This window comes from Pezoporus wallicus, unplaced genomic scaffold, assembly GCF_028554395.1.
Source record: "Pezoporus wallicus isolate ANWC-B61680 ecotype Strahan unplaced genomic scaffold, APGP_CSIRO_Pwel_v1 contig_3486, whole genome shotgun sequence".
In the NCBI taxonomy this organism is placed as follows: Eukaryota; Metazoa; Chordata; class Aves; order Psittaciformes; family Psittacidae; genus Pezoporus; species Pezoporus wallicus.
Window position 1 is genome coordinate 3034938 of NW_026642292.1, and position 26846 is coordinate 3061783.

Here is a 26846-nt window from a genome sequence, read left to right on the forward strand (position 1 = left end):
AGGGAATCTGTTCAATGAGGATGGATATCTGACAGCCTCTTCCTTTAGTCCCCACACCCTATCCTGCAATAAAAAGGAGCTGGAAAAGCCATGGACTCCACAGGAAGCACCAACAAACAGAAGATACACTGAAAAGAAGAAAACAGTGAAAGGTGAGGTTTACCAGGATGGATGGTCCAAGCACTATAGGAAAGATGGAGAAAGCTCAGCTAAGTCTCATCTAGTTCAGCATCTGAGGGTCAGGACACGGTAGCTTCACACAGTCTGCTCTCCTAGCATGGGTGTGCATGGAAGAAGCGCAGAGGCAGCCGCTGTAGCTGGAGGGGAGAAATCGTCACATCCACTTTGTCAATGCCGAAGAATGTGGGATGACGTTTTTCTCTTCCCAACAGTCGAATTCCACCCTACCAGCTGCACGTCACAGCTGACCTCCAGTCAGGACCTATCTGAGTCAACATCAGACAGCTAAGCTGTACAACAGCAGCTTCTCCTCCTTGTACATATGCAACTTCTCACCTGGCAGGTGACTCCAAGGCTGGGGAGCAGAGCAAGCGAGCCCCCTATCTTACAGCCATGCAGATGGGCACTAGCATTCAGCTTGGTCACAGAATCCAGAAAGAAGTGTTTCCATTGCAGTCTCTCTAGAGATCTCAATACAGCCCCTTACCAAATGGACAGAGTCAGATTCCTTTCCCCTTCTTTAATCTTAGAAGCTCTGACCTTTAAAGTACACATCTCTTCCCACAAGAGCAGGATGCCTGAAGAGGAAAGAGACAGTAACACATGAAATACCTAGAAGTGATTAAATTGGATTGACGAGGAAGTCAGGAAAGATAACAACCATGGGATTACACTGTCAATTCCAAAAAACTGCAGTGACTGTCATAGCAGCACATCCAACAGATAGAGAGTGGCTGAGGTGCCAGTAAGTCATCATCAATGGCAAAGCACAGTTCTACTTTCAAAAGTGCCTATGTTGGAAAAAAAAAAGAAAAAAAAAAAGAATAAAACCCAAAAAGTGTTCCCTTGTTACTCAGCAGGTCTATTCCCTCTTGGGTATCAGTCAGAGTTGTGATTTCAGTGAAAAAAAAAAAAAAATTATTCCATTTTTTTCATCCTGCTAATGATACACAGCTGCACGCCAAGACAGACAGACACTGTCTATTAAGATCCTGGCAATGTCACCACTATGAAAGACTGAGCTGGTGTCTCTTCTGATTCATACATAATCAATAGACTTGTTAAACTGAAATTAGAAGGTCAGATCCTTCCTTGCAGCCACTCCTGTGCTTTCTCATTGAAAACAATAGGTTTGTGCAAGTGCCAGTGGAGGCAGAACTTGGAAAAAATGGGTGCCAGTGAAGGTAGCATATGGCCTACAGAATCTTTATGGCTGCTAGAAACACAGACAACAGAGAGAAACTATATTGGCTTTGAGAGTGCCACTTTAAAATAGCATGAAATAGCAGTTCAATAAAGTAAAATATATGAATATTTGACATGGCACCAAACTGAGATGGACAAAAGGAGCACCCAGGTGAGGCCGCATGTTAGTTATTCATTATTTAGAGTAGATTACTTTTGCTCCCACAATAAGCAGAAGAAATTACCCCCAGCAGTACCAGAGGCAATTGCCTTTACTGCAGCTGGTATCACAATGAACAGTACTGCACATCTCCCCTGCGCTTTGCTGCGGCTCACCATGGTTATGAAGGGAATAAAACTAAGGTCATCCTTATATACAATTACATATTCAACGCTTTGCCTTTTCCATTGCCAGTTGTTGAGTTTTCCCTCTCATCTAAGAGATGAATGAGTATCCATGAGGCAGGGATGCTGCATTTGTAAATGTCAAATATATTACAAGAACCTAGAGTAAAATAGTCAGTAAAGCTGTTGGACGTCTTGTCTCATTCTAATTTTAAGAAAACAGAGTATCCCTCCACCTGCTCACTGTCAGCCATTGTTTTATTTACAAGGAACTGGGTGCAGCAGAAAACATTACCAGTGTATGGGGAGCTGAGCGTACAGCCAAGAAGAAAAGGAGCAGAAAGCCTCTACCTTCAAGTTGCCTATCCCATCCACATCGAAGTGACTGGTCAATATTTAAGAGTGGTTCAGCCTAGTAGATTATAAACTAGATTTCTGCACAGTTGCCTGTGAAGGAATATCCCTACCCTTTTAGAATCATAGAATAGTTAGGGTTGGAAAGGACCTTAAGATCATCTAGTTCCAACCCCCTGCCATGGGCAGGGACACCTCACACTAAACCATATAACCCAAGGCTCTATCCAACCCGGCCTTGAACACCACCAGGGATGGAGCATTCACAACTTCCCTGGGCAACCCATTCCAGTGCCTCACCACCCTAACAGGAAAGAATTTCTTCCTTATATCCAATCTAAACTTCCCCTGTTTAAGTTTTAACCCGTTACCCCTTGTCCTGTCACTACAGTCCCTAATAAAGAGTCCCTCCCCCATCCTTTCAGAGAAGCAACTGCAAATAGCAGGAAATGGGCTCTATCAAGTAGAAATCTACAGATTTTTTTTTTTCTTGATTTAAAAGATGCTGATCACCACAGATCACCTGAGCAAGCAGCCCAAGGGGCAGGGTAAAGGAAGGCTGGTCCATCACTACCCAGTTACAACTCCTCTGTGAAGAAAACTGCAAATCAGGCAGCATTTTCCACAACTTAAAAAGGAAAGCACCATCTAGGAATCCAGAGGTTTCAGTTTGAATCTGACATAAGCAAAAGTCAAGGTTGCTTTAACAAAAGGGGTAGAATCTGGTATAAAAGGCTAACACTGGACAAGAACAAACAACAACATTGCACTGGAGATAACAAGCAAGAGTCAATCTCCATCAATAGACTAGTCAAAGACAGCTAATTTCTATCCTTGGCTAGAAGGCAAATAGTAAACTAAAGGCAAAAGGCCTATCACAAAGGCACCTGCTGCAAAATCTGACAGAAAAATAATATTGACAAAGATCCTCCAAATAATTAGACCTTGCTGGCAAAATACATTCACTGCAGATAGTCCCAAAGACAAAATTTGCATGCCAAAAAGGACCATAGAGAATTAGCACTATACAAGACGGATGTGAAACGAAACAATTAAATCAGATGCTAGTAAACCAAAAGTAATGCTATCTATGATTCTTAGCTTCAAGTATTTAATATTTAGGCATTTACATACTCCACACAGAGATACAGAGATCCCAGGAAGAAGGGTGAGGTCACAGTGAAACTGGGAGTTGGTATCAGCACGCAGGAGAAGATGTAAAATGGGATAAACATGGTCTTGATTTGATCTCTGGAAAAGAGTGGAGCTTCATTGTTCTCTCAGTAAGGAGATTAAGGCATACTGCACACAGATTTCCACTGAAGATTTGTTCCTTTCCTGGGCAGGGACAGAGTGCTGCATGTACAAGCACTTGGCTGGAGACGGTCAGACAGGACTCCAGTCCCAGCTACAAACATCCTTTGCTGAGTCATTACTGCCTGATGACTTCAGTGAGACATCAAAGAAGGCAACACTGAGAACATGAACAGGCCTTCTCCAGGAGCTTCTTTAAGTCTACATTTTGTCTATTCTGAACCCTAAAATGGGCTCCTTTTTAATTGTTGGGCTCCTCAACACCTGAGATTCACTCATAGTAGCCGCTCATCACTCATGGATTCACAGTAGCCAGTCAACTATGAGCTAGATATCGGTTTCTTTGAAAGCACAATTACCAACCATATATGAATTGCTGTGCTGACTGCACATAAACTGGGTGAGCTTCTAAACACAGCCATTAGCAATCCAGATATTTCAAACTTCTCCTTCCCTATGACAGAATGCTTCAGTCACAGGGAGGCAGGGTGCCTCAATCATCTCCACTACAGGAAAGCAGCCATATATGGTCCATATCACAGCTGTCCCCAGAGAGCATCCCACAAAAATGATTTGGGGCAGGTAGTTTGCAACTTCCAGGGGAAAACAGGCAGACAGAACATCACTGGCCACTGGGAACTCAACCAGTACATCAGATCTGACCTTCTGAATAGAGTGAACCCTTAGTGGCAATAAAACAGTCCAGATAATGAGTTTGTGTCTTGTTCTAAAATCCATCAAAGCCACAAGTCCAGCATTCCTCACTTCCAAGCCTTCATGATGCTACTCAACCATGACTCAGACAAAAGATATTGGTCCAATACCAACAATGAAGACAGCCCGTCCATATGGCAATGCCCAGACTCAACCTCTTTTTGGCACATGATGTTGGGAAATCAAAAGCTCAATAAAAGCAAGCTTGGAAACTCACTTTATACTCTAGTCCTCATCTTGCAAATTCCCCATCTCCAACATTTATGTGCTGGCTTACAGAGAAGCATGTGCTTCCAGCAGTTATACAGGAGCTGTTGGATTGTACTACTCAGTTGCCTGAAAGAAGAAAAAGAAATCTCCTCTGTTGGCCTATTAATCTGTCATAACGAGATTCTTCATAATTAATTTGTCCCTAACAGTTGCTTTGCAATGGTAGCGAGAGAGTATTTCAGGAATGGCAATTACCTCTGGTGTCAAAATGATGAGGAAAAAAAATGTTGAAACACCAACAAAATGCAGTGCCTTCTCCACTCCCACCCAATGGTGGGTGACAGCACTACACATTGGAATTACAGTGCGGTTAATTACTAAAGATGTGGCAATTGAGAATTCATTTCCCCTCTTGACATGAAATTTGATGAACAATGCAGGTGGAAGGAGGGGCACCTGCCACTGGGATGGGAATAGTGCGGGGAAGTGGTCTTATCTATATGTTGCTGCTTCTTTAATTTACTTTAAGTACACATATGTACAACTGTAAACCGTGGACACTAAAGGAATTTTCCTTGATTAGCTACACATACATCCCACCATTTTGCAAAAAGACAGAGCTTTACTTTTTGGTTGTTGCTTCACTTGAATTTAGTATCCTTCAAATAAAAATCACGTCTGCATTATTTCAATACTAATGTGAAATATAAAGAGTTTCTAGCCTGTTTCTAAACAGGTAAGTTCCTTGGGCTGAGAGCTCATTGGATTTCAGAACCTGACACCTGACTTTCTTAAGTGAGATTTCCAGGAATTTAAGCAATATGCAAGGTGTGGAGCTTGGCTCTCCAGTCAACGACAAAGTTCTGCCAGAGCTAGGAATCTTACTCCAGAAAGAGACTGTGAAGGGGGAACCTGCTGGCTCTACTGCCACTGACACAGGGGTGCAAACCCACAGCCTGGGAGAGCTTTCCTGTCTGGGGTTGGCATCGAATCCACCTAACATCTGATTCAGGCCTGGTGCATGTGGGTGACAGGATAGAAATAGTTAACGAAATGGATTCAGGCATTATCTCCCTGGTCCGCCTTAAGCCCTGGGAACAGTGAAGAAAACACCAGGTGCTATTGCCCTGGTCAGGCCTAAGCCTTGGGAACTGTAAAGAGAGCAATGAAGGGTAAAGATCGGTTAGCAAAACAAAGCATACGGTTTGTAAGATAAAGCAGGATGTGCATCTCAAAGACAGACCAAACAATGTGAATATTTGTAACCCTTAGCAGTTTTGCTAAATCGAGATGATAAGGAAACAAGAGAGTGGAAAGTTACTGCTTAGCACTTAGTTGACTAGAAAAGGGATTCGAGATGCGAAATAAAGGTCTTCAGATGTCACCAGAACTGGAGTCCGTCTTTGATACACCACAGGTGCATAACTGAACAGAGACGTCAGCTGTGCAGGGCTAGTGTGGGAAGCTATGGAGATATACCCACAGGGGTGAATGCATGAAGCTGCTTCTGCCTGCATCATGCTCAGTCCTCAACCTCATTACCAAACACTTGCTACCCTAAAACCAAAACATAGGTTTAAAAGAATCAAACATCACCCTCATTCCTGGCAGAGACTCAGTCCCTAGCCTGACCTATGGGGACAATAAATCAAGAAACGTTGCAGTGGATCTAACCCAGCCAGTCAGGGAGGCAAGAGCTGGTATGCTTCATACGCATCAGGTTGCAAACCTCTTGTCTTCAAGCACACAGGCCTGTACAACCACCAGCAAAGCGAGCATGGTTCCAGCTAACAACCTTGCTGGTTTTCATTCCACATTGCTCAGGAGCCATCATTTCATTGTAACAATGTTCCCCAGTTAAAGATCACCACTCTGTATATCGGCAACAAGTAACTCCCAATTCAGACTGCCACAGCAAAACCTCAGCTAACCGCAAGAATACAAGCAGGGAAGCTGTTCTGGAGAGGATGAGGAGAGGAGAGCGGAACACACAATACCTGGGCACTGCAGAGGTGAAATAGCTCCTACTGTGCTCTGGAAATGACCAGCTGTGCTGCCTGACTGTGAACGCAAAGGGACGGAGGGAGGAAAGTGTATCTTCCCTACTTCTCTTCATACAACAGACCTAGGATAAACAAATGGGAGTGCAAAGCCTACTGCCCTTCATCAGTCTTGCAAAAAACAACTTGTGTGAAGAGCAACCCTACACTAACAAACTGGCTGCACAGTTACACAGTGCAGAGTCTCTCAAAAAAGTACATTTTGAAACAGAGACTGCACAGGCAGTAAAGACATTTTAGAAGCTGGTTTGTTGTTTGTTTTTTTTAAAGCAATTCTGCTAGTGACCTTTGCAGTGAATTTACTTCTAAATTCAGCAACACTGGCAAGACAGTAAATGGATCCAGACTTCGAAGAAGGCATTTCACAAAGCACTGTGCATGTGTGTATATGTGCAGGCTCACATGCAGATACTGATTGATAAAGTGGAACTAGGAAGAGAGTGGAGGCTGTAGAAAGATGACCCCTGTCACTATGTTTATCTGCTCCCTGTGGGCCGCTTCCAAGTCACATCAGTTCAGTACAATGACAAAAACAAGTTGTTACTGGTGTCAGACCTGCCAAGATGATGGTGCTGTAGAGGAAGGAGCAGCAAGCTGCTCTGAGTGGTGCGTCACCAGCACAATTTGCAGCCACTGAGACAGAACACTCAAGACAAAAGAGACAAGGGAAAGAAAGAATAAAACAAAAAAGAAAAAACGAAAAGGAAACCCTAAACCAGTTGTACAGAACCAAAAGCAGGCTTAACTAGGCCAGCAGTGAATGTGATTACCATCACAGATTCACTCCTCCAAAGCCATCATTGAACCTTTGTTTCAGAAGTGACTACTTCAACAGAAGCACTCACACCTGAACACAGTCACATGTCTACAGGCTTGTCCAGATGTGAAAAACATGCAGATATGTGCTCACATCAGCAGATGTCTAGGCAGAGCACCTGAACACCTTAGTAACTAAAGTGAGAAAGTGAGGGGTAACTTCCAAACCTGGCATTGAACTTTATGTTTTGTTTTGCTCCTAGACTAAATCAGCAACTGCTCCAACTCAACTTCCTTATCCCCAGGGCCTCTTCAGCCTGGCAGAGTCCTGCTCGGTCCTGAGACACCAAATGGAGGAAGACAGGAGAGTTCCTTTCAGAGACACCTTTTCTTAAGTATGCAAACAGGGTGGCCCCACATAGGAAAAAGTGTGTGCCTGGAACCCACTAAGATGCCTTCAACATTGCCAAGAAGTCCAGAAAAGTGCAAGACACCACCACAGCAGTTCTCTCAAAACTGACTTAACAGACTAAATGAAGACACTGGCTTGACAGTAAGATGATTGTGTACTATCTTCTAGCACATTCTTTTATGAGATTCACTCTGGGGAGAATGTGATAAGGTCACTGGTTTAGCAGAGCAAATCTACAGTATTCAGACCTGCTCCCAAGCTCCAACCTGACTTGATACATGAAATAGCCTCTGCATGCCATTCTAGTATTTCATTCCTGATTTTACATCTCCATACTCCCTAATCTGGGGTCCTTTAAGCTGGTGTTTAATTGCAAGCTTACCACAGTAATCTTAGAAAGGGGAACAGAATCCACAATATGGGTCTTATTAAGAATTCAAAGGACAAACAAAACATTTGAGATGCCCACTTTGCCATTGCAAGTTCTGAGTGTCTCTATTCCTAAACAAATCTTTTAGGTATCTATTTTTTCTAGTCTCAGATAAGATTCTTCCAATTTTCAAGCCAGCTGTTTTCCTATTCTTAATAGGAAATACTTAAAGCACCAGCTACCTGACAGCTCTGCTGAGTTTACAGGTGGCCTCCAACAACCAAGTCATATAAACTGGCCAGTAGGTCAAGGCTTCAGTCCTTCATGAAGAAACCATCCCTAATTAGGGCCAGATCCAAAGTCAATGGGACCAGTCTTAAGTCACAGTGGCATCCTAAGAAATTCCCACTTTTTGTTTCCTTCCCTCTTTACATAGACCTTCAATCCTCTGAGAAATCCTATGTTCAAATCTATTTGTACCACTCATATCTAGGGTGAAAATCTCAACCATGAGCTCTTCAGAGAAGATACCATCTCTTGCCATATCTCTGGACTTTGCAAAGCTAGTGTTCATTTCACATTGGGATTCAAGGCATAGCCCAAACACCAAATAAACCAAGATTATTTTTTCATTTTCCATTTGCTTTTTTTTATAGTACTCCTCATGGTGCAGGTTCCTTGCAGCCTACAAGGGCTTCCTAATGGCTTCCTCACTGTACTGGTTGCGATGATCAGATACTCCTCTGGTTATTATGTACCTCGTCAGCAGCTATAAGGACAAAGTAATGAGGTCTTCAGGGATTAAAATAAAAAGGGATAGCCCCACCTGGAGGAGAGAAGGCTAAATGTTCCCAAGGCACATAGATTCACTCCTGCTGGGAAGGTGCAAGAAAGATGCAAGACCATTTTGGCAAGTGGTGTGCCTGACACGCTCACGCTCCTGGAGCGAAGCTCTTTAGGGATGAGGGCACACAGCCAGGAAAAAATCAGTGCAATAAATGAGGCATTGCTTTTTTCCCCTCACTTCTCTCCTTCCGCCAAAAATATCACCATAAGATGGCCCATTTCTCTGAATAAACCACTGCATTTGACTGAAGAACCTTCTTGTTTCATAGGCACACATCCCCATCCCCATCCCCCCCCCCCCCCCCAAAAATGGACCTTCCTAATGCTATAAAATTAAAACCTGCTGTGGCCAGAATGTTCAGCTGACACCACTCTAGAGAGCAGAAGGAGGAAAAGGAAGTGCGTTACAAGATTTATTTTACAGCTTGTTTTCAGTGCAAAGCTTTCATACTTCATGTGTTGGCAGGAAGTTTGCTAGACAGCAGTGCCCAAATGTAGAGTCATCAAGCCACCAGCTGGCCCTGCTAGTAGCTTTTTTAGACATTAGTGTCAACCATACCTTTTAGATGAAGAGACATCCTGGGGAGCACATAATAGGGCAACCAAACATGATCAGCTTGGGGACTGGGGATGGGCTGCAAAGGTCTTCACCCCTCTTTTACTGTTTCCCATTTAGCTTGGTGACAGAAAGTCACTGCCATGTAACGACTATTCTGTGTCTCATTGGGAAGTTCATTTGCTTCTTTTCTCCCCATGTCATCACAGGCAGAAGCACTAAAACAGCCACATGTGGGTGTAGAACAGCCCACAGACTCCATTTACAGTTGCCTTTTTGAAGGAATACCATGGAGAGCTCTTGGGGATTTCCCTGTGCAGATGCAGTCCACCTCCATCATGAAGAAACTATTTTAGGACATCACTTCCTATTATTTATGGCACACAGTGCTATGGAACCACGAGGGAACTCCAAACACACAAGCTATTCCTTTGGTCTAAACTACCCAGAAACTGTAGGTTATTTCTGAAAAGCATATGCACACATATACCTACTCCTTATCATTCCAGGATCCCCCAGCTTCACTGGGAGAAGCTCATTTGGAAACACCCACCCAACCATGAGAAGCAAACACAACATCAGGAATACCCTCCAAGGAGCAAGAAATCGTATTCTGTATAACGATGGCACAGAGTTACACCTTTCAAATATTTGGCCAGATACTGACAGCCCAATAACCATGGGTTTGAATGAGAACATCTTCATTTGGTTCTCAAAAGGAAGAAAGTTAATTAACCTCCCCAAATGTCTTTTCCCTGACAAAGCAATTCTGTAGCCAACAAAGTTAATTCAAGAATGGATTCCCACTGTCGCCCAAGACACCCTGACCATGGATTCTTTCTTTTCTTGCTGTCTCCCCTCCATAAAAAAAATACTTGTACCCACATTCACAGCAGTAACCTTTTGTCTTACAGAGGAAAACAACAAAAAAATGCCCTGCTCAAGATTTTCAGCTGTGGCCACTTATGCTAAAACCTGCAAGATGGCCGACCCACTGCAATCCTCTTACTAAATTAAAGACAATGGCTCTGAATCCCATTGATGCCAGCCCTTAAACTGCGCATTGTGAGATACCTCCTGACTGACTGCAGGATCAAAAGAAATTGATGCCAGCAGTATAGGAAGTGTCAGCCAAGGTGGTACAACAAAAGAAACCCTGGAAATGTCACAGGGTAGGCTGACTTGAGGCTGAGGAGATAAAAACCCAAGGAGGCACAAGTATGTCGGAGGAATACAGCCCTCTACAGAATAAAATGGTTTGCTGAGAAAGCAATAGGAAAGAAAATGCCACTGAGCATGCTGCTCTCCTTCCTCCTCTGACCCAGTACAAAAAGGGGCAGAAAGGCAAATAAATGTCCAAGCTTACATGCAAAAAGACAGCCAGAATCATTTAATGAAGCAAAAGTAAAGAAAGTTACTATCTCCTCTAATGCTCCTGACACCTACAGACCTACAGACATCTGATGACCTGGGGCTAACTATGGCTACCACTGCCTTGACAAAAGTACACCGGCACTATCATCATATGCAGCAGAAGGGCAGACACTAAAAAAGAATCCTTAACTTAGGAGAAAGATCAAGTTACCTATGCGGTCCAGCCTCCAGTGGTGAGATGAAGCAACTGCTGGGACAGAGATAAAGTCTGACCACTTAAGCAGGTTTATTCCTTCTACAGGTAGGGTCAGGAATGGGAAAGATAATACAATCTTTCCTCTTGGCTGTTGCTGAGGAAGGGTTGTGAATGCCATCAGGAAGGTGAATTCTCACATCTCCTGGCTAACAGGAGAACCAGAGAAAGGCAAACCAATCCCAAGGACACACAGTGAATTCCCAGCTACTGCTTCCTGCCTCATAGTGAGTAACAAATCACACCCAATCTGCTGGCCATAAAAAGGTGCTGAGAACAGAGGGGCTGAGAGCATTAGCATCAAAAGTGGTCCGTGGGGGACAGAAAAATTGAGTAATATTGAAGATAATCCCTTAGAGCTAAGGAGGAACCTGGCTAAAAGCCCATGGGGAACCCATTTCCTTCTTAATCTGCTTTGCATGTAATTGTTTCCTATAACTATGTCCCTGTTTGGCCCTGACAGGCTCAGGGACTGGTGCTACCACTAAGGCTTCCCATCTCTCCTCTGAGGATATGGGTAATTTAGAGTCTCCAGTTTAATGGCTAATTCATGGAGAGCAAGTTAAGCATTATTTGCACTGGAGTAGCACCCCCCAGTATGCTGACTACAAGGAAGAGATGCACAGAAGTGTTTTTCCACTCCCAGCTGCAAGCCTGACCCAGACACACATGCAGCTGCTCAGCGGATCAGAGGCACAGCAGCTGCACCCAGACCTGCTGGCACTATCCACACTCCCAGGGGCACCAAACCCATGCTTCATAGAATCTCTCCTCCAGGCACAGCACCAAAAGTGAAGCTGGGTATCAGTAACCAATTCATACACACAATCAAAACCCCAAACTCTCAGCATATGAAGAGGAGTTTAAGCTGGCCTCACTGGAAGGACAGAAAGCAAAGAGAGTACAACGAATGGCTGAGAACACCAGAGATCTATCCAGGACAAAGGCTAGTAGAAGCAACATCTCTATAAGTATCCTTCACACACAACACTTACTTGGAGGGGCATTCCCATCCTCTTGGCTCTATCCAGTGACTAATCTTTAGTACCAACTCCAATGGGACAACTTCTTACAAGTCATCCTGGACTAGTCTGAGACCAACAAAATCAGCTCCCCCAGTGTTAAAATTGCTGCAAGATGGTGAAGACCTGATTGCCATTCACTTAGAGCTGCACTGAGATAAAGGGTTTGGCATGCAATTGCCCAAATACAAAAAAATTTCCCATGCCAAACTGATGCTTTGCTAGCACAAGCTCTGCAGGGATGTTGCTGAGAAACCCACAAGTGCTTTCACTATCAGGCTCAATGGCGGCCCTTCATTAACATCTGCCACCAGCAGGACAGGCCTCCACAGGCCAAAAAGTTTTACTAACTCATGCTATGCCTGCACCTACTTCCTCCTATTTCCCAGCTCATTCCCTTTCCTGCAGCCAAAGGCTAGTGCTGGCCATGCCATAGAGTCCTCATGTCATGCTGAGCTTGCCACTGGCTCAGTCACGCGCAGAGGCTGACTCAGCTAGTCTTTGGCTGCCAAGCAGAGAGAGCACAGCTCTGTGCAGTGCCAGCAAACAGGGCCCCTTCTGGCTGGCCAGGGCATGAATTGACAAACCATCACAACCTGAATGACAGAGGTTAATGAAGCCATGGAGAGACACGGCAAAAGGTCAGGAATTTGCAATGGCTACTGCAAACTGCTGCCAAATGACGAGCTCTCCACGGCACTAGTAACTCCATAACTTGGATGTTGCTCAAGAAAGCTACAAGCAGCCCTTCTGCAAACCATGTTTCAAAGGCACATGGCAGAGACATGGGCAGATGGAAAGTGAAACTCCAGACTCTATCACATCTATCTATACATCTATCTGTAGTTTATGCCAGGGCATCAGTGCTCTCACCTGACATAGGGAGCTACAACAGAACAGCTTAGCATCTTTCGACAGCAGAGGATAAGAACAGTTCAAAGGAAACTGTGACAGGGGTTGGATAATCTTCAAGGCCCCTTCCAACACAAACTACTCTATGATTCTCCGAAACCACTCTGCAAACTATCCCAAATACTCTTGAGACCATACTGATAATGTGGATTTTCTGCCACAGGAATACTAAAGCATGCTAGAGCCCAATGTCACCAATTTCTACACAGCCCACCACTGTTTTCAGCTCTGGAGTTCCTCCAGTCTGAGTGTCCCTGGAGAGCACCACCCCATGTATTTCAACATCACCAGTGGCCTAAATCCTACAAGCTCCAAGAAGAAAAATGGGGTTAAAGACCTTACTTCAAACATACTAGGCAGACTGACCTAATTTGGCACAAGCCATATTTCCCACTCCAAAGAGGCCTTGAGCCAGAATAGCAGAGAGACCCTGGCTACATACACCACATGCACTCAACTAAAGCCCGGTGTCACTCAGCTCAAGGTTTTGTAAGGCTGTAGGCAGGAATGAAAAGCGCACCACAAGACTGAGAAGAGCAATAGCAGCGCCCATCTTCCTTCTTACTAGAAATGCTTTTTCCACTAATGTAAATTACTGATATCAAAAACAACGTGTTTTGCAGAGATGTACAATTCTTTGCCCAATTGTTATTGCTTAAGAGATCTGCAAACCTTATTCATGCCTATTATTTCCCCTCCAACACACACACTTAAATCCCTCAACCTTCATGTTATGGCCATTACCAAACAAAAAGCGCAGGAAAAGAAACCTTCTTCCAGGCCCCTCTCAGCAGCTGACCTCCACACAACCAGTCCAGGCAGCAAAGCCCAAGTGCATCTTACTCCATACACCAAGCACTTTAATCTCCAATGGATGTAAGTGGCTACTCTTGACAAGGGACCTTCTCCAATAGGCAATGCAAGTCCTGCAAGAATCTTATCTAATATGCAGCACAGTTTGCTGTCAACAATGTGGTAGAAGGCATATTGAATTATTAACCTGATAACCTGATGGTCTGCTTTACAGCAATGGCTTTGGCAACACACGTGTGCCTTGCAGAGTTTCCAAGGAACACAATCCAGTGCTATCACCTACCTGTGATTTGAGGAAGTTATACTCCTCTGATCCATACGGGACACTCCGAAGAGAGGTGAGGTAGTCATAGGTGATAAGTGCCGTCTGCAAATGAAACCAGAAATGTTGAGCAAGTTCTGGAGTTATCAGAATAACAAAACGTCTGTTAAGGAGAAGATATGCAGCTTAGGCTCCCAAATTTAGGCCCCACTCCATAAGTGAAGCTTATGGTAACAGACTTATAAGAAATTAAATTAAAATACTTCAATGAACATTTATAGAAGGCAGGGCAGGGACCTCATTGACATGTAGCTATTAAAAAAAAGCAACACTTGGCATTCCTACACTATCTCCTATTTGAGAAGCTCAAAGCATTTTCATAATCTCTGAACAGCACCTTACACAGCATACTCTCATTCTCAGTCAGCCATCTAGGGCTTTCACAATAAGGTCTGCTGCTAGTAACAGAGGTCACGCAGACGTTGTTTGTGCCCCATGAGCTATCCTACACCTCATCTTTGCACCTCCAACCTGCCTAAGCACACTGGTGCACACTGAGCTTGGTCTGGGTAGATGGCTCAGCAGGGAGCAGAGTGCCTGGATACAAGCTCACCCATTAGCACAGCAGCAGTACTTTTGGAATACTCAACTGCACAAAGGACTAGAGGGCCAAAGGTTCAGTTACCTAATTACAAAGTACCAACATGGGGATCCAGCTAAACATGTTAGCTAGATGCAGCCACAGACACTGGAATCAGATTCCTAAGTGCCTTAATGATTTCTGAAAATGGATCAGTTATTTCACAATTCTGCCCCATGATTACAGTTTCTCTCTTTCCAGAGTCTGAATGCCAGCAAACAGAACAGAAACACAGGTCATGTTTACTGAGCTTAGTTGGAGGTAGAGAGGGGAATGTACATCTAGATAAGCCTGTCCCCTAACCTGATGTGAACATCAAGATCCTTGCCATAAAGTCAGATTTCTTACAGTCTCCCTACTGAAGGGGTAGCATCCCATTCTGAGACAGGTTACTAGCCCCACCTTTCATCACAAACATGCCTAGGAAGGGAATAAAGTACAGTTGATGTATAGTGAAAGCCAGGGAGTAATGGGATCAAATTTGGTTTGAAACAAAGTCACTGGAACTGACAACAGGGAAACATTTAAAAGCTCAGAGATACATATAAGAGGGTAAGAAGCTGGGAATCAGTTACAGCAGACACACTCCCTCCCTGTGCAGGTTGGGTTTCTCACGTTTCCAGTTTTCTGAATTGGAAACTGAGCACAGCAAATTTTTTTCTGGCTTTTGAGGGTCTCTTGCCCCTGGTCAGCTCAGGAGCTGCACAGCTTTCAGAAGAAAAGCTTTTCAAAGCATCATCACAACCTCAAAAAACAACTTTGAAGTGCAGGGAGGTTCAAATCAGCCTTGCATGAAGGCTTGAGTTGGTTCTTATTTTATCTCTCGTCCACAAGGGTAATTATCACCTCCAACTTAAAAAGAAGCAGCTAACAGATTGGCCTGTATTACAGAGGAAGAGGGAATTAATTAAGCAGTTGCTAATTACATCACAATCTTAAACACTAAATTAGTATTATGATGATCCTGATAGGCAACTCTGACATTGCCAAATCCCTGCTACTGTCTGAGATGTATTCCAGCTACTGCACAGAATGTTCCTCCCACATACCCCAAACAGCTGGGATACCCTCAAAGATATACGGCAAACGCACAACTGCTCTACCAGGTTTCTGGTTTTCCCAGAACACAGAAACTACCTGAAACATGATGCTGTTGATGCCACTAACTTCATTCTCATCCAAGACTAGTGCTTGTCATTTATGTTACAGTACAAGACTGAATCTCGGAGACATAAAAAGACTCTTTGAATAGTTGCCTACCCACACATAAGCAAGAGCCAGTTCCCCAAATTGAGGCTCAAGAAGGCATTTTCTGCTAGTGCACTTCATCAAGCTTCTCAAGCAAGTTTGTGAAGGACTACTGAAGCAGCATGCTTAAAATGTAAGCAGGCTCAAATCTTTCTAATCAAACTCAGATCGAATCTGACTGGAGTCTTGTAGTCCTATGTCAGGTTTCTTGACCTCCATGTGTTCTTTTCCCCAGGCTTTTCTTTCCTTTACCACACCATAACTTAACTTAAATTTTTGTGTCTGCTGCTGCTGAATTTAGCTCTTAAAAATTACAGCTCTTAACTGTAAAATAACAGCCTGCTTTTGCCTGGCTATGGTCCAATGATTGAATCAAGCATCCAGGTAAGAAGCCTGGACAGGGCTAGACTGAAGGACAAACACTTCAGTTCCATGGACATGACACCAATATCCAAAGTCACTTGTTTGCTAGAGTCTCAGCTTTCACTTAGAAAAAGAGAAAGCTTGAAAATTTGCCCAATGAAGTTGTGGATGCCCCATCCCTGGAAGTGTTCAAGACCAGGTTGGACCAGGCTTTGAGAACATGGTCTGGTGGAAAGCGTCCCTGCCCATGACAGGGGGTTGGAACTAGATCATCTTTAAGTCCCTTCTAACCCAATCCATTCTTTGATTCTATAAGAAGCTGAGCTTCTTACAAATCAACATGTCTGATTGCTCTATTGGCTTCATCCAGTCCATGGCTAAGAAGGGAGAGCAGTTCGGGCTGCCAGTGCCCAGATGAAAGCTAACCTGACATTCCAACAAGGAGTAGACCCCAGTCTGGGAAGGCAGAGATCACTGGTGCAGCAGGACTGAATAATCTCTCAGAAGCGACCTAACCATACAGAGTTCTATATATGAGAAGGAACACAGAATTCAAAATGAGACAGAAAATTCTTGTTTGAAAAGTATACAGACACACAGATCCAAACACATGCTGCCATCAGCCACAGAAGACTCAGCACTCGTAACTTGGTTTTGGGGACCACTGCTTGTACCTATGGATGCAGAACCCTCTAATGAATTTAAGAGCAAGGCCAATGAAGTGCTTTACAGCCCATGACTTGTGTTCCTTGAAGGCAGAGGATGTGAAAGTCAAAGATGTCTAGCACTTAAAGCAAATAAAATCTCCTTTCCCCTACTTCCTTTTTATCAGGAAAGTAATGTTTCACGGTCCCTCAAAACACAGACCAACTACACAGCTTCATCATTGCACACTTCTCACTTATTTTTGTCTTAAATACAATACAGCCACAAAACAGTGGCTCCAAGAAAGGCTCAGAAATACTGGTCAAGCTGACAGAACTCAAGGGCAGATTGGAAAACTCAAACAGCCTGAATAGGAGATCCCCCTCCAGTCACAATAAGCTGCCGTCCCTCCCTGTGTCTCAATTTCTTGTGCAGTAAAAACGAGACAGCTGCTTCAAGCCACCAGGCAGCATTGCCTTATGGTTAGGGACAGAGCATGAAGTTTAGCACCTGTTAGGTAAGAAGGAAAGATTACAGTTTGTATTTATGCCCTCACCCTTTCAAAATAAATAATCATTTTTCGCAACAGTTCATGGTGCAGCTTGCACATATAAGCAGCACAGCACCTGAGCCAACCCACAGGGTTTGTTTCGTATTGTATCTGTGGTTGGGAGCTGACTCCCTGTAAAACTCATTAATAAAGTGCTTAAAAGTCATAGAACATGCAGACTGACAGCTGCTTACCACTGAGGGTCTGTAAATGATAGAGATCATGGCCTGAAGTGACAGATGTATAATGCAAGTGAGGTACAGGGAGACTGACAGCCCCGCCAGAGTCTCTGCTCTCCTTGTTCCTGGCTGCTAATGGATTCATCAGTGAATATCCTCAAGAAGGCAGCAGTAACCTGTTTGGCTGTCAATCTCCACCACAGGTTTTCTAGAGCAGTGATCAACACAAGAGTGAAATAACAGTGTGACAGGTAGATGTAGCCTTTATTTTAACAAAACTTGAAACCAATCAAATCTCAGAAGTACATCATCACACCTCCTAGCTTTACCTTTGCTTTGAAAACAATCCTCAAAACACCTGTGGCATATCAGTGCAACAACCATGATCCTTAAAACAGAATGTTGCAATGTAAAAAATGGCACATGGAGATGAGAGTTTGAAGTAGGTCATTGTTGAAGGCAGCAGGACACCGCACCTGGGTGACTGACTTTGAAGGGTGGCTGACAAAGATGTGGGGGACAAAGTGAGCCTTTGCTCTGAAGGTCCCACCCTGTCCAGGGAAGCAGAGACAGTTCTCTGCAGCCTAGCATCTCTGTTTCTTTCCAAAACATGCAAACAACAGCACTATTCCTTACATGTTTTCACCTCTTTTCTCTCCACTGTGTCAACAACTTGAAGAGCTCCCTATTGACCTTCTGATTCCAGGAGCCAGCTGCCAAGTGCAAATGCAGAGAGGGAACGCAGGAAATCACAAGTTATTGTGAACTCCAATTCCCTTACCACCTAGGAATCTTCCTGCACATAACTAGGGTGAAACTTACTGTGGCAATGGTTCGGCCCACACGAACAACTCCAAAATCACTGGGATCCAGGAACTTGTTTCCAAACAGATAGATGCCAGAAGCAGCTGCTGTCAATGAGGCAAGTTTCAAGGCCCTCCGTGCCATCACCAATGAACCCTGAAGAGACACAAAATAGCAACTGTAACATCTAAGAAAGAGGTAGTGATCTGATGCCTATAGCCCCAAGGGACCTGACGAATCAAGTTTTAATTGTTCCTTTGCTAATGATGCATTGCTAGCACTGCCCCCAGTCAAGAGCTCAATCATGCAACAAGCAAATACAAGCTGCTCTGGCACCATTGCTATTCTTAACAGTGTCTACAATCCACAAACTCAGAAGTAACTCTCTGCACCTTGCATACCCACAACAAAACATTTGTTCATGCTCTCAAAGCCTTTACAAGTAGAAACCGGTAGACAGAAAGAAGGGAGCAAAATGAGCTCACCAAAAGTCAATAGGCAAATGCAAATGTTTGGACCATGTCAGTGTACACAGACTGCAAGGAGATAATAGAAGATATAAAAAAGCAGGGTTTAAAAAGAGCTCATCTTGTAACATCAAGAGCGCCAAGAATGGGTTGGAAAGTCTGCCAGACTACTTGTGAAAGAGCTGCACTACTGATGAGTGGTGGGGGAGGAGGCAATGCATCCCTGGAGGTTGTGTGTAACTCCAGCAGACAGCTGCATACAATGCAAGCAGATGGGGGACCTGATCAGAGGGACCAAGCAAGACTTGTTCTCTCATCATCACCACCCCACTTAAGTGCCAGGCAGGGACTATACTAGCAGAAGGGACATCTGCAGGGATCAACAGCCTGATCCTGGCTCTGTCACAGGTCCAGCACAGGCCTGGGGTGAGACACTTCTGCCTTCTCTCACTTATTCATTGGGAGGCAAGGGTGGGAAACAAACACATTTCCCACAGTAAACACTTTGGAGCACTGCATTCATTGCTTACAGTATATAAAGTAAACATGTAATTCATTACATCTGATACATATGTCATGATGCTTTATGTCACTTCAGAGGATTCAGATCTGAAAAAAAATTTACAAGTTAGGTATATCTTTCTTTTCTTTCCCTTTGGCTGGTACTGGATAGAAAACATGACTGACCATTCTTTATGCTTACACCACAAATCAAGACTTCACCTACTCCACAAGCACCTTTGACAGAGTGTGGGGTTTTACCCCATCAAGATGGAGTCCACTAACCCTTACACTTTTAGACTTGATTGAGAAACTCTGACTTCTCACTGTGAACTTTTAGCAGGGTCAGTCTCGCTCATGCTTTTTCTCTCAAAAGCCTTGTAACAACAAAACACGTGCAGCGACATGAGCCAAACCTTTCAAAAACAGTTTACAAGAACACAATCAGCAAAATAGGCTAACAGAACACAGGAGACCTCTGTATGTGAACCTCAAGATAAATTTTATTATTTCCTTTTATTTCCTTACAAGCCCTAGGTAATTTTGAGGCAGAAAAGCTGAGATGTATCTGTCAGCACCCACCAGAGCTGCCTAGAGCACCACAGTGCTTTCTCCTATTGGAAGGGGCAGTTGTCTGATCAGGACTCCTCTGAAGCTACAATCAAACTCAAGAGAAAATATACCTGGCCCCTTGGCTGCAGAACAATGAACACACACTTCCTCCCCTCCTCCCCCCCCCCCCCCAAAAAAAACCTGCCCTCTATCCCCCACCCCCCCCACACTAAAATTCTAGAAATGCTAGGGCTTTTCTCATAGGCCTGATGTCCTTTGACCAGAAAGGAAATCTCTATTGTATCCTCTGTCACCTTCAAAAGGCATTTTCTGCAAGGTGTTTTAATTAAATTTCTGCTCCTGGTATGCTTTTGTAAAATTTCATTTATTGGAAAGTGAAAGATGCAAACAGGGACATTTTTTAACACAGAAAATACAGCTCACTCTTTCATTATTTTTTCCTTCACTTTATTACTTCACATTCTAAAAGAACTTTCCTTCACATACTAAAAGAACATTTACCTGAAAGTAGAATGCAAGTCCATCTGTTCTTTCAACTTATTCCTACCTGAAGCTATAATCTGCAGTTCGTGACATCACATCTATTGCCATACCTGCCAGCTGTACATCATGAACAGAAGATGGGAACTTTAGGTAGCAAATAAACAGGCAGAGCAGCAGAGCTCTTCAGCAACAAAGTTCCTGCTTTCATGCTTAATGTGTTGTACCAACAAAACGGGAAGAATTTAAATCCCTCCAATATAAGGTACAGAAATGGAACTGTCAGAAATCAATTGTATTTTAAAGTTTTGCATAAGGTGTCGAGGACTCTTTTCCATGTAAATGAGCCACTGCGGCATCCCTAGGGGTATGCGTCCTAAAGACGCTGTCAGCTGCAAAATACGCCCCAGATGTCACTGCCTCTCGCTAGCCAGGCCTGCGCAGATCAGTCACCTCCAGCTGTTCTTTCACCTAGGTGAGCTAGCTCCTGCGGCTTCCACACAACTGCACACCCTCCCCCTTCTTCACAGCCGGGAGCCGTGCTTCCCCTGTTCCGACTCGGGGCGGCCGGGACGGACTTTACGGGTCGCAGGACGGGAGGTCACCGGTGTTCTCCCGGAGGTGACCCCCTGGAGGCCCGCCTCCGCCACCATCCCAGGCCTGTGACCGGGCCCGTGCCCGGAGCACCGCGCTCTCCCGATGCCCGGGAGCACCTGGGAGCGCTGACCACCCCCGAGATCTGCGGGCACCACGCACCCAGGGTCGCCGCAAAGCCTCGGCGAGGTCGATCCGCCCTCTGCGGCCACTGCCGCAGCAGCGCGGCCCAAGGTCTACCCGTGAAGGACGCGAGAGGCCGGCTCCGGCCGCTTTTAATACTCCTTCAGACGTGCCCCGCCGCGCCTCGCGGAGCACGCCCGCGCCCCCCGCCGCTCCCTCCTTCAGGAACAGCCCCGACCCCGCCGAGCCCCGCGGCGACAAGGCCGCTGTCCCCGGGTCCTGCGACTGCGGTGGGCGACCGCCCCTGGGCCCGGAGCCCCCCGTCCGCCGGCACCAGCAGGGGTACACAGGGGCCGAACCGAGCCGAAGTTCCCGAGGCCGCAAGCGGTGGGAGGGCAGCGAGGGCCCCCGTCCGGCCCCGCCCGACCATCCGCAGCCTCCGCCACCGCGTCGACCCCTCCGCCGGCTTCCGCAGCCGGCACTTACCGCCGAGCCGGCACTTCAACTCCCGCGCGCCCAGCCGTCTGTTGCCCCCTCCGCCTCGCACATGGTACACCCTCTCCCGCGCGGCATGCTGGGAAATGTGGTCTCCGGCCGCGGCCGCTGGGACGGCGGGGCCGCGGTGGAACTGCAAGGGGCGTCCCCTAGGTGAGCCACAGCCAGGCGACGCTGAGCACCGGCAGCCCCTTAAAGGGCTGCGCGGGCCCCAGCTCCTAACGGGACGGAAGGAGGTGCAGGGGCAGCACTCCCAGTTCGGAGTGAAGCAAGGTAACATGGCATCTGCTCTGTCAGCGGGACTCCCAGCCATGCACGGCTGCCGAAGACACATCCTCGCTCTTCGCAAAACAGTCCCAGGCTTTATGATACTTCAATTGGTTTTCAGCGTTTTCTCAATGAAAGCCCTGTAGCAGAGAGAATATATATATGCATGCGTACATGTGTATATCTATCAGAAATCATGAGGGAAAGCAGAAATGCCAAACTCGGACATCAGAGCACTCTTTCTAGACCTATGAGAGGTGCCAGAGGGGCACTGGTGCTTTACCGACTAGAAGTCAGAACTGCTCTTTAGTGAAAGGTGTGGATTTGACCAAGGCACTATGAACACTTGGTGAGCCTGGCTACTGCAGCACATGAGGATTCCGTGTGAGCGCCATCACCTATGCCACCGTAGCACATGGGCTGGCAATGCCAAGTCTGCACCCTGTGCTAATGGAGTGCTCTGACTACTGGGCTTCTTGCAGTAGAGCTGAACACCTGCCCTGCTCCGGCTGAACATGGAACAATGTTGTCCATCATGTGGTCAGATCCTCAAGCAGCGTAAACTGATAGCGTAAATTATGCAGCTATACTTAGCTTTTATCATTTGGTGAAATGCACACATGGCTCCTTAGTATCAGCTTATGTTTAAGGGAATAATTCCAAGAACTGGTGTTCTCCATCCAAGAGAATGATCCAGTAAAACAGCTGTGTTCATCAAGAATAAAAGAGCTTCTGGTAACAAGGAAAAGTAATTGCAGAATGGAAGAAAGCTCTCTCTGCAGCTAACCTCTAGCTCCTTACAATAAGCAGTGAAAATGATAATAAATGTTATCATATTCAAGGTTCAGTGCAAACCCAATCTTCTCCCCAAAGTCTACTCTTTTATTACATTAAAAGAGAAAGAATAAAGCAGAGAATGAAAAAAATGTTGCTGGATCATCATAAATATTGTAAGAGATTCATATTCCCTGGAGCAAGTACCTAGCTTGATAGTCACCCCCTTGAAACTTAGCATTTCTGATTGAGCTTTTCTCCCATTGTGAAAAGAAGGAAACTCAATGTTATTTCCAGTCTTTCGGTATCTTCCTGATAAGGAGAACCTGCAATTCAGTAACCTGTGAGCCCATAGTAGGAAATCGGATGTATATGGGACAGAGTTTAGGACACCATTACCACCTTAATACTTTAAAGGGATGCCAAAAACCAAACCCAGAATGAGACCAAAAGGATCTTAATAATTCTTTGAGAATTACTGTTTCCAGCAGGACTCTGGAAACACTGAAAAATCTAGGAAAGCATCAACACACTGCATTTCTATTAGTATTTGTAGGGATACAGCTGCACCCAAAAAGGTAGAGATGGGGGAAAAGGATTGAAAAACATTTGAAGGAAAAGGTCTCAGCTTCTAGAAGTAATAAACCAGGATGTTGTGCTCAGGGCAAGGTCCTGATGACCATCAGGGATGAAAAGGTTTTTCATGCAAGCCACTGCAAAGTGCTGTAAAGGTAACCTGTCCAGCTTCTCCCCTGATATGGGACAATGGTATATTAAAGATTTTCCTAAATGATCAACATAATATTGGGAATTTTTGCTGGGTTCCGTTTTTGTTTCCATCTGGCTTCACTTCACTTTTGTTTTCCCTAATTGTCTCCTGCAGCAGACATGAGCATAAATGCCTGCACAATGTGGGCTTCTTGCTGAATATTATCTAAGGAACAAAGCAGCTACAAATTATGAAGGGCAGCGTTAAGGGTAATTAACCTGCCAGCATGTTGAAGATACAGGGCCCAAACAGCCAGTTGCTGCATCAGCCATATTATAGCAAGACTGTCTACAACCCCTTAAGTTTCCTTCCTTTCTTGGACAGATGGGAGCTTTTGAACTGCTTGGGGGCCAGTGAATCCCAGCTTAGTCTTGGAACATTACAAATTGTGTAGGAAAGACTATTTGTTGGAAGGAAGCTTTAGAGTTTAGAGAGTGATGTTAAATGAAGAAGAAAACAGAGTCAGGGAGACAGGCACGTGATGTACTACTGAGAAAATGAAAGTAATGAGTACAGGATGAACACGAAGTAACCACTGTGAATCACAGAATAAAATAAGTGTAGAAATATGGGCAAAAGATCAATCACTCCTGTATCTACTACACCCTGGGGAAGTTTTGCTACAGATCTTTGCATCTGCACATTCACAACCCCCATGACTCAGGCTGATACTGGGCATAAAAGCAGGACATCCATTCAAAGCTACTGTACTACTGCATATAAAATTCCAAAATAGAGACTGTAACCTCAGCACAACCACTGATTTCTGCTCACAGTTCGCTGCTTCTACCCAGGATGCTTAAGATTGCGGCCCAGGCTATCAATCCCCTGCTTTAACCGCTAGATCACACATGCTGGCAAAGCTCCCAGCAAAGGGAGCAGGTCAGGATCTGATTTTTGCTGGCCTCTCCTGGAAAAGCTATGGGAGGTTGCTTCAGATTAATTCTGTGCCTTGCAGCTCTTAGTTAAACAGGCTGATGCTGGGTCGGCTGCGCAGAGGCAGGGGGAAAGAAGCTTTTGTAGTATAACAATGCCGTGTGCCGATGTGCAGTGGGCAATTATGTAACCAATGCTAAATCTTTCTATAATTAGGACAAGCACCTAGTTAGAGTGATCAGGGCTCTTTTGTGTGAGCCTGCACGGGGTACAAAAAGAAAGAGCTTGGCTAGAAAAAAAGATGCTGGCTTGATTTCCCTTTCCCTTTCAACTGATGAATAAATTAAATCTCAGATTACCCCAAATTGCTGTGAAAGACTAAAAACAAAAAGCACTTCCTTTTCATTCTTGTTGAAGACATTTGCATCCCAGGTGTGAATCTCATGAAATGCAGAAAAAAAACCAAAGACTCAGGCCTCTCTGTCCCAAGCACCAGAGCAGGAGGAGCAGCCAGACTGCCTGAAGAAAGGACAGAAGGTCAGCATCAGCCTTCTTTACTGAGAATCAACCTCTTTTTTGGATTTGGTCTGATGAAGAATATGACAAGATATCTGGAAGGTCTCATTTATACCAGACATTCCTCACATACAGGAGAAGACACAGGAAAAGAGATCGAAACAGTCCCAGAAAGGTGATCCTACAACTCTGTGGACTAAGAGAACCAGCTTAACAAGGAAACATGAAAAGGTATAGGGAGAAATTGCTACCAGTGCAGTGGGAAGGAAGAACAGCTTGACCCATCAGGTCCTTCTTTATTCTTCTGATCTGTCCTGCCACTTCGTGGATGGTCAGCAACACAAATGTTGAGGCAGATCCATCTTCTGCAGCTATAAGCAAGTTCAGCTCTTAAAGTGACTGTAACAATGCTAATTCATACAAGTTGGAGATCTGGCTGGTGGGATCTCTGCTGCTACAGATCTGTACTTCTGAAATATTTTGATTATTTTCTGGTTAGCTCAGGCCATCAGAAGAAATATTACAAATACCTCTGTATAAGGGTTGACCGATGTGCAAATCAACATGGAAGACAGGAAGCAAAACAACCTGCCTGGAGATAATTCCAGAAGATAGCTTAACATAGTCCCACAGGTCTCCTGCTAAGCCTAACCCACCCATGTTCTCGGTCCAACTTTAAATGGAGACTGGCAGGTTTTGCCTTTACATCAGCAATGGAAAGCTCAGAGCTGACTCTGGAAGCCATCAAATTTTAGAATAGGCTCTTCCTACAGATCATACTGTAAAGAGACAACATTTTGGTAAGACAAAATGTTTCTTGACAGAAACATGCTCATTGCCCCAAGTCATTCAATCCCTTCAAGGCAGTAGTGACTAAAGTCTGAGTGTGACAACAGAAAGTGATGTTCTACTTTCCATAGCTGTGCTTTAGGTGACCTGCAAAATCTGGTTCTACTAGTATTTTGAAAAGCCTTTGCTCAACTTTGTTGCCCAATATCCATACAGACAATTGCACACCACCTCCATACATCTCTCTTACAATTTCTGCTGGCAAAAAAAAATACTCTTTATTTTGTTTGCTAAAGTTATTGGTGGCTAAAGGATATTCCACTTTTTCTTGCAGGTTGTTGGGAAGTGTCAGTGGCCTACCATGTCCTGTGTGAAAAGATGATGTTTATCAACCAGAAGTGGAATGCTTCCAAAACATTTGCAAAACACCCAGGGGTCTGGAAGGTATTACAGAAGTACAAGAAATAATTTCTCCCTATCTGAGAAAGTTTAATTTTCTACAAAGAACAACAAGTAATAGAAATTAAACCAGCCTCCCTTTCAGTCATTCCAGAGAATACAGATAGAGCTCAGAGAAGTTAAAGATTTTTACAAAAGCACTAACAGACCTTCTGATCTTCTTCCCCCAGCTATAATTATTCCTTCTGAATGCTGTCTGTAACCCCTAAGGGAGTGTGAAGTGCAGGGGTTGCTGATGTGGCTGAACTTTTCCATCTAGGTAAATCTCTTCTTTTTCATTGTTTAGCATCTTACCTGTGGCATAATTTATCCCTTGAGTTAAGAAGTGTCATTTATTTTGATCATTTCTATCTCACAATGTGCAGTGTCTGTTAGGCCTACAGATATCTGATATTCTATTACTTTGTATTGTCATCTTCATTTGTTACAAGATATTTCATGAACCATTTAATTCTGTATTTGCAAATGTGAAAAGTGCTGAAGTAGATGAAAATGGTGCAGAGGATTTAACAGCCTAAATCTACCCCAAAAGACTCCTTGGAATGCATCAGAAATATGTTCTCAAAACCAGCTGTGGTATTCTCATCAAACTAAAAACATCCCTGCTGCCAGCCATGCCAAGGATTAAGTCCTCTGCAGAGCCTGAACTCCTTACTCACCATACAGAGGATCAATTTGGCATGATCATTTTGTGGAAAAAGGATGTATGTGGAAACCTGCTAGCCTTAATGTTCAGAAATGTTAAGCAAAAAATACCGTAGTAAAAAAAAAAAAAGGAATTAATCCTTTCTTAGAG

General features: G+C 44.5%; 1 protein-coding gene across 4 annotated transcripts in view; it reads right to left on the reverse strand.

The window, feature by feature from the left end:
* Positions 1 to 21728, reverse strand: part of ADCK1 (aarF domain containing kinase 1) — an 80588-nt gene extending 58860 nt beyond the window's left edge. For 2 of the 4 annotated variants that reach the window (XM_057428473.1, XM_057428470.1), the window contains exons 1-3: positions 21592 to 21728; positions 18386 to 18523; positions 13960 to 14043 (exon numbers count right to left, since the gene is read on the reverse strand). In XM_057428473.1, the coding sequence (XP_057284456.1) occupies positions 13960 to 14043; positions 18386 to 18511 (210 nt within the window). In that variant the 5' untranslated portion in view covers positions 18512 to 18523; positions 21592 to 21728. Of the gene's footprint in view, positions 1 to 13959; positions 14044 to 17578; positions 17745 to 18385; positions 18524 to 18759; positions 18848 to 21591 lie in introns of those variants that run through there. The other 2 variants (XM_057428471.1, XM_057428472.1) reach the window with 2 other exon arrangements.
* Positions 21729 to 26846: the final 5118 nt, after the last annotated feature.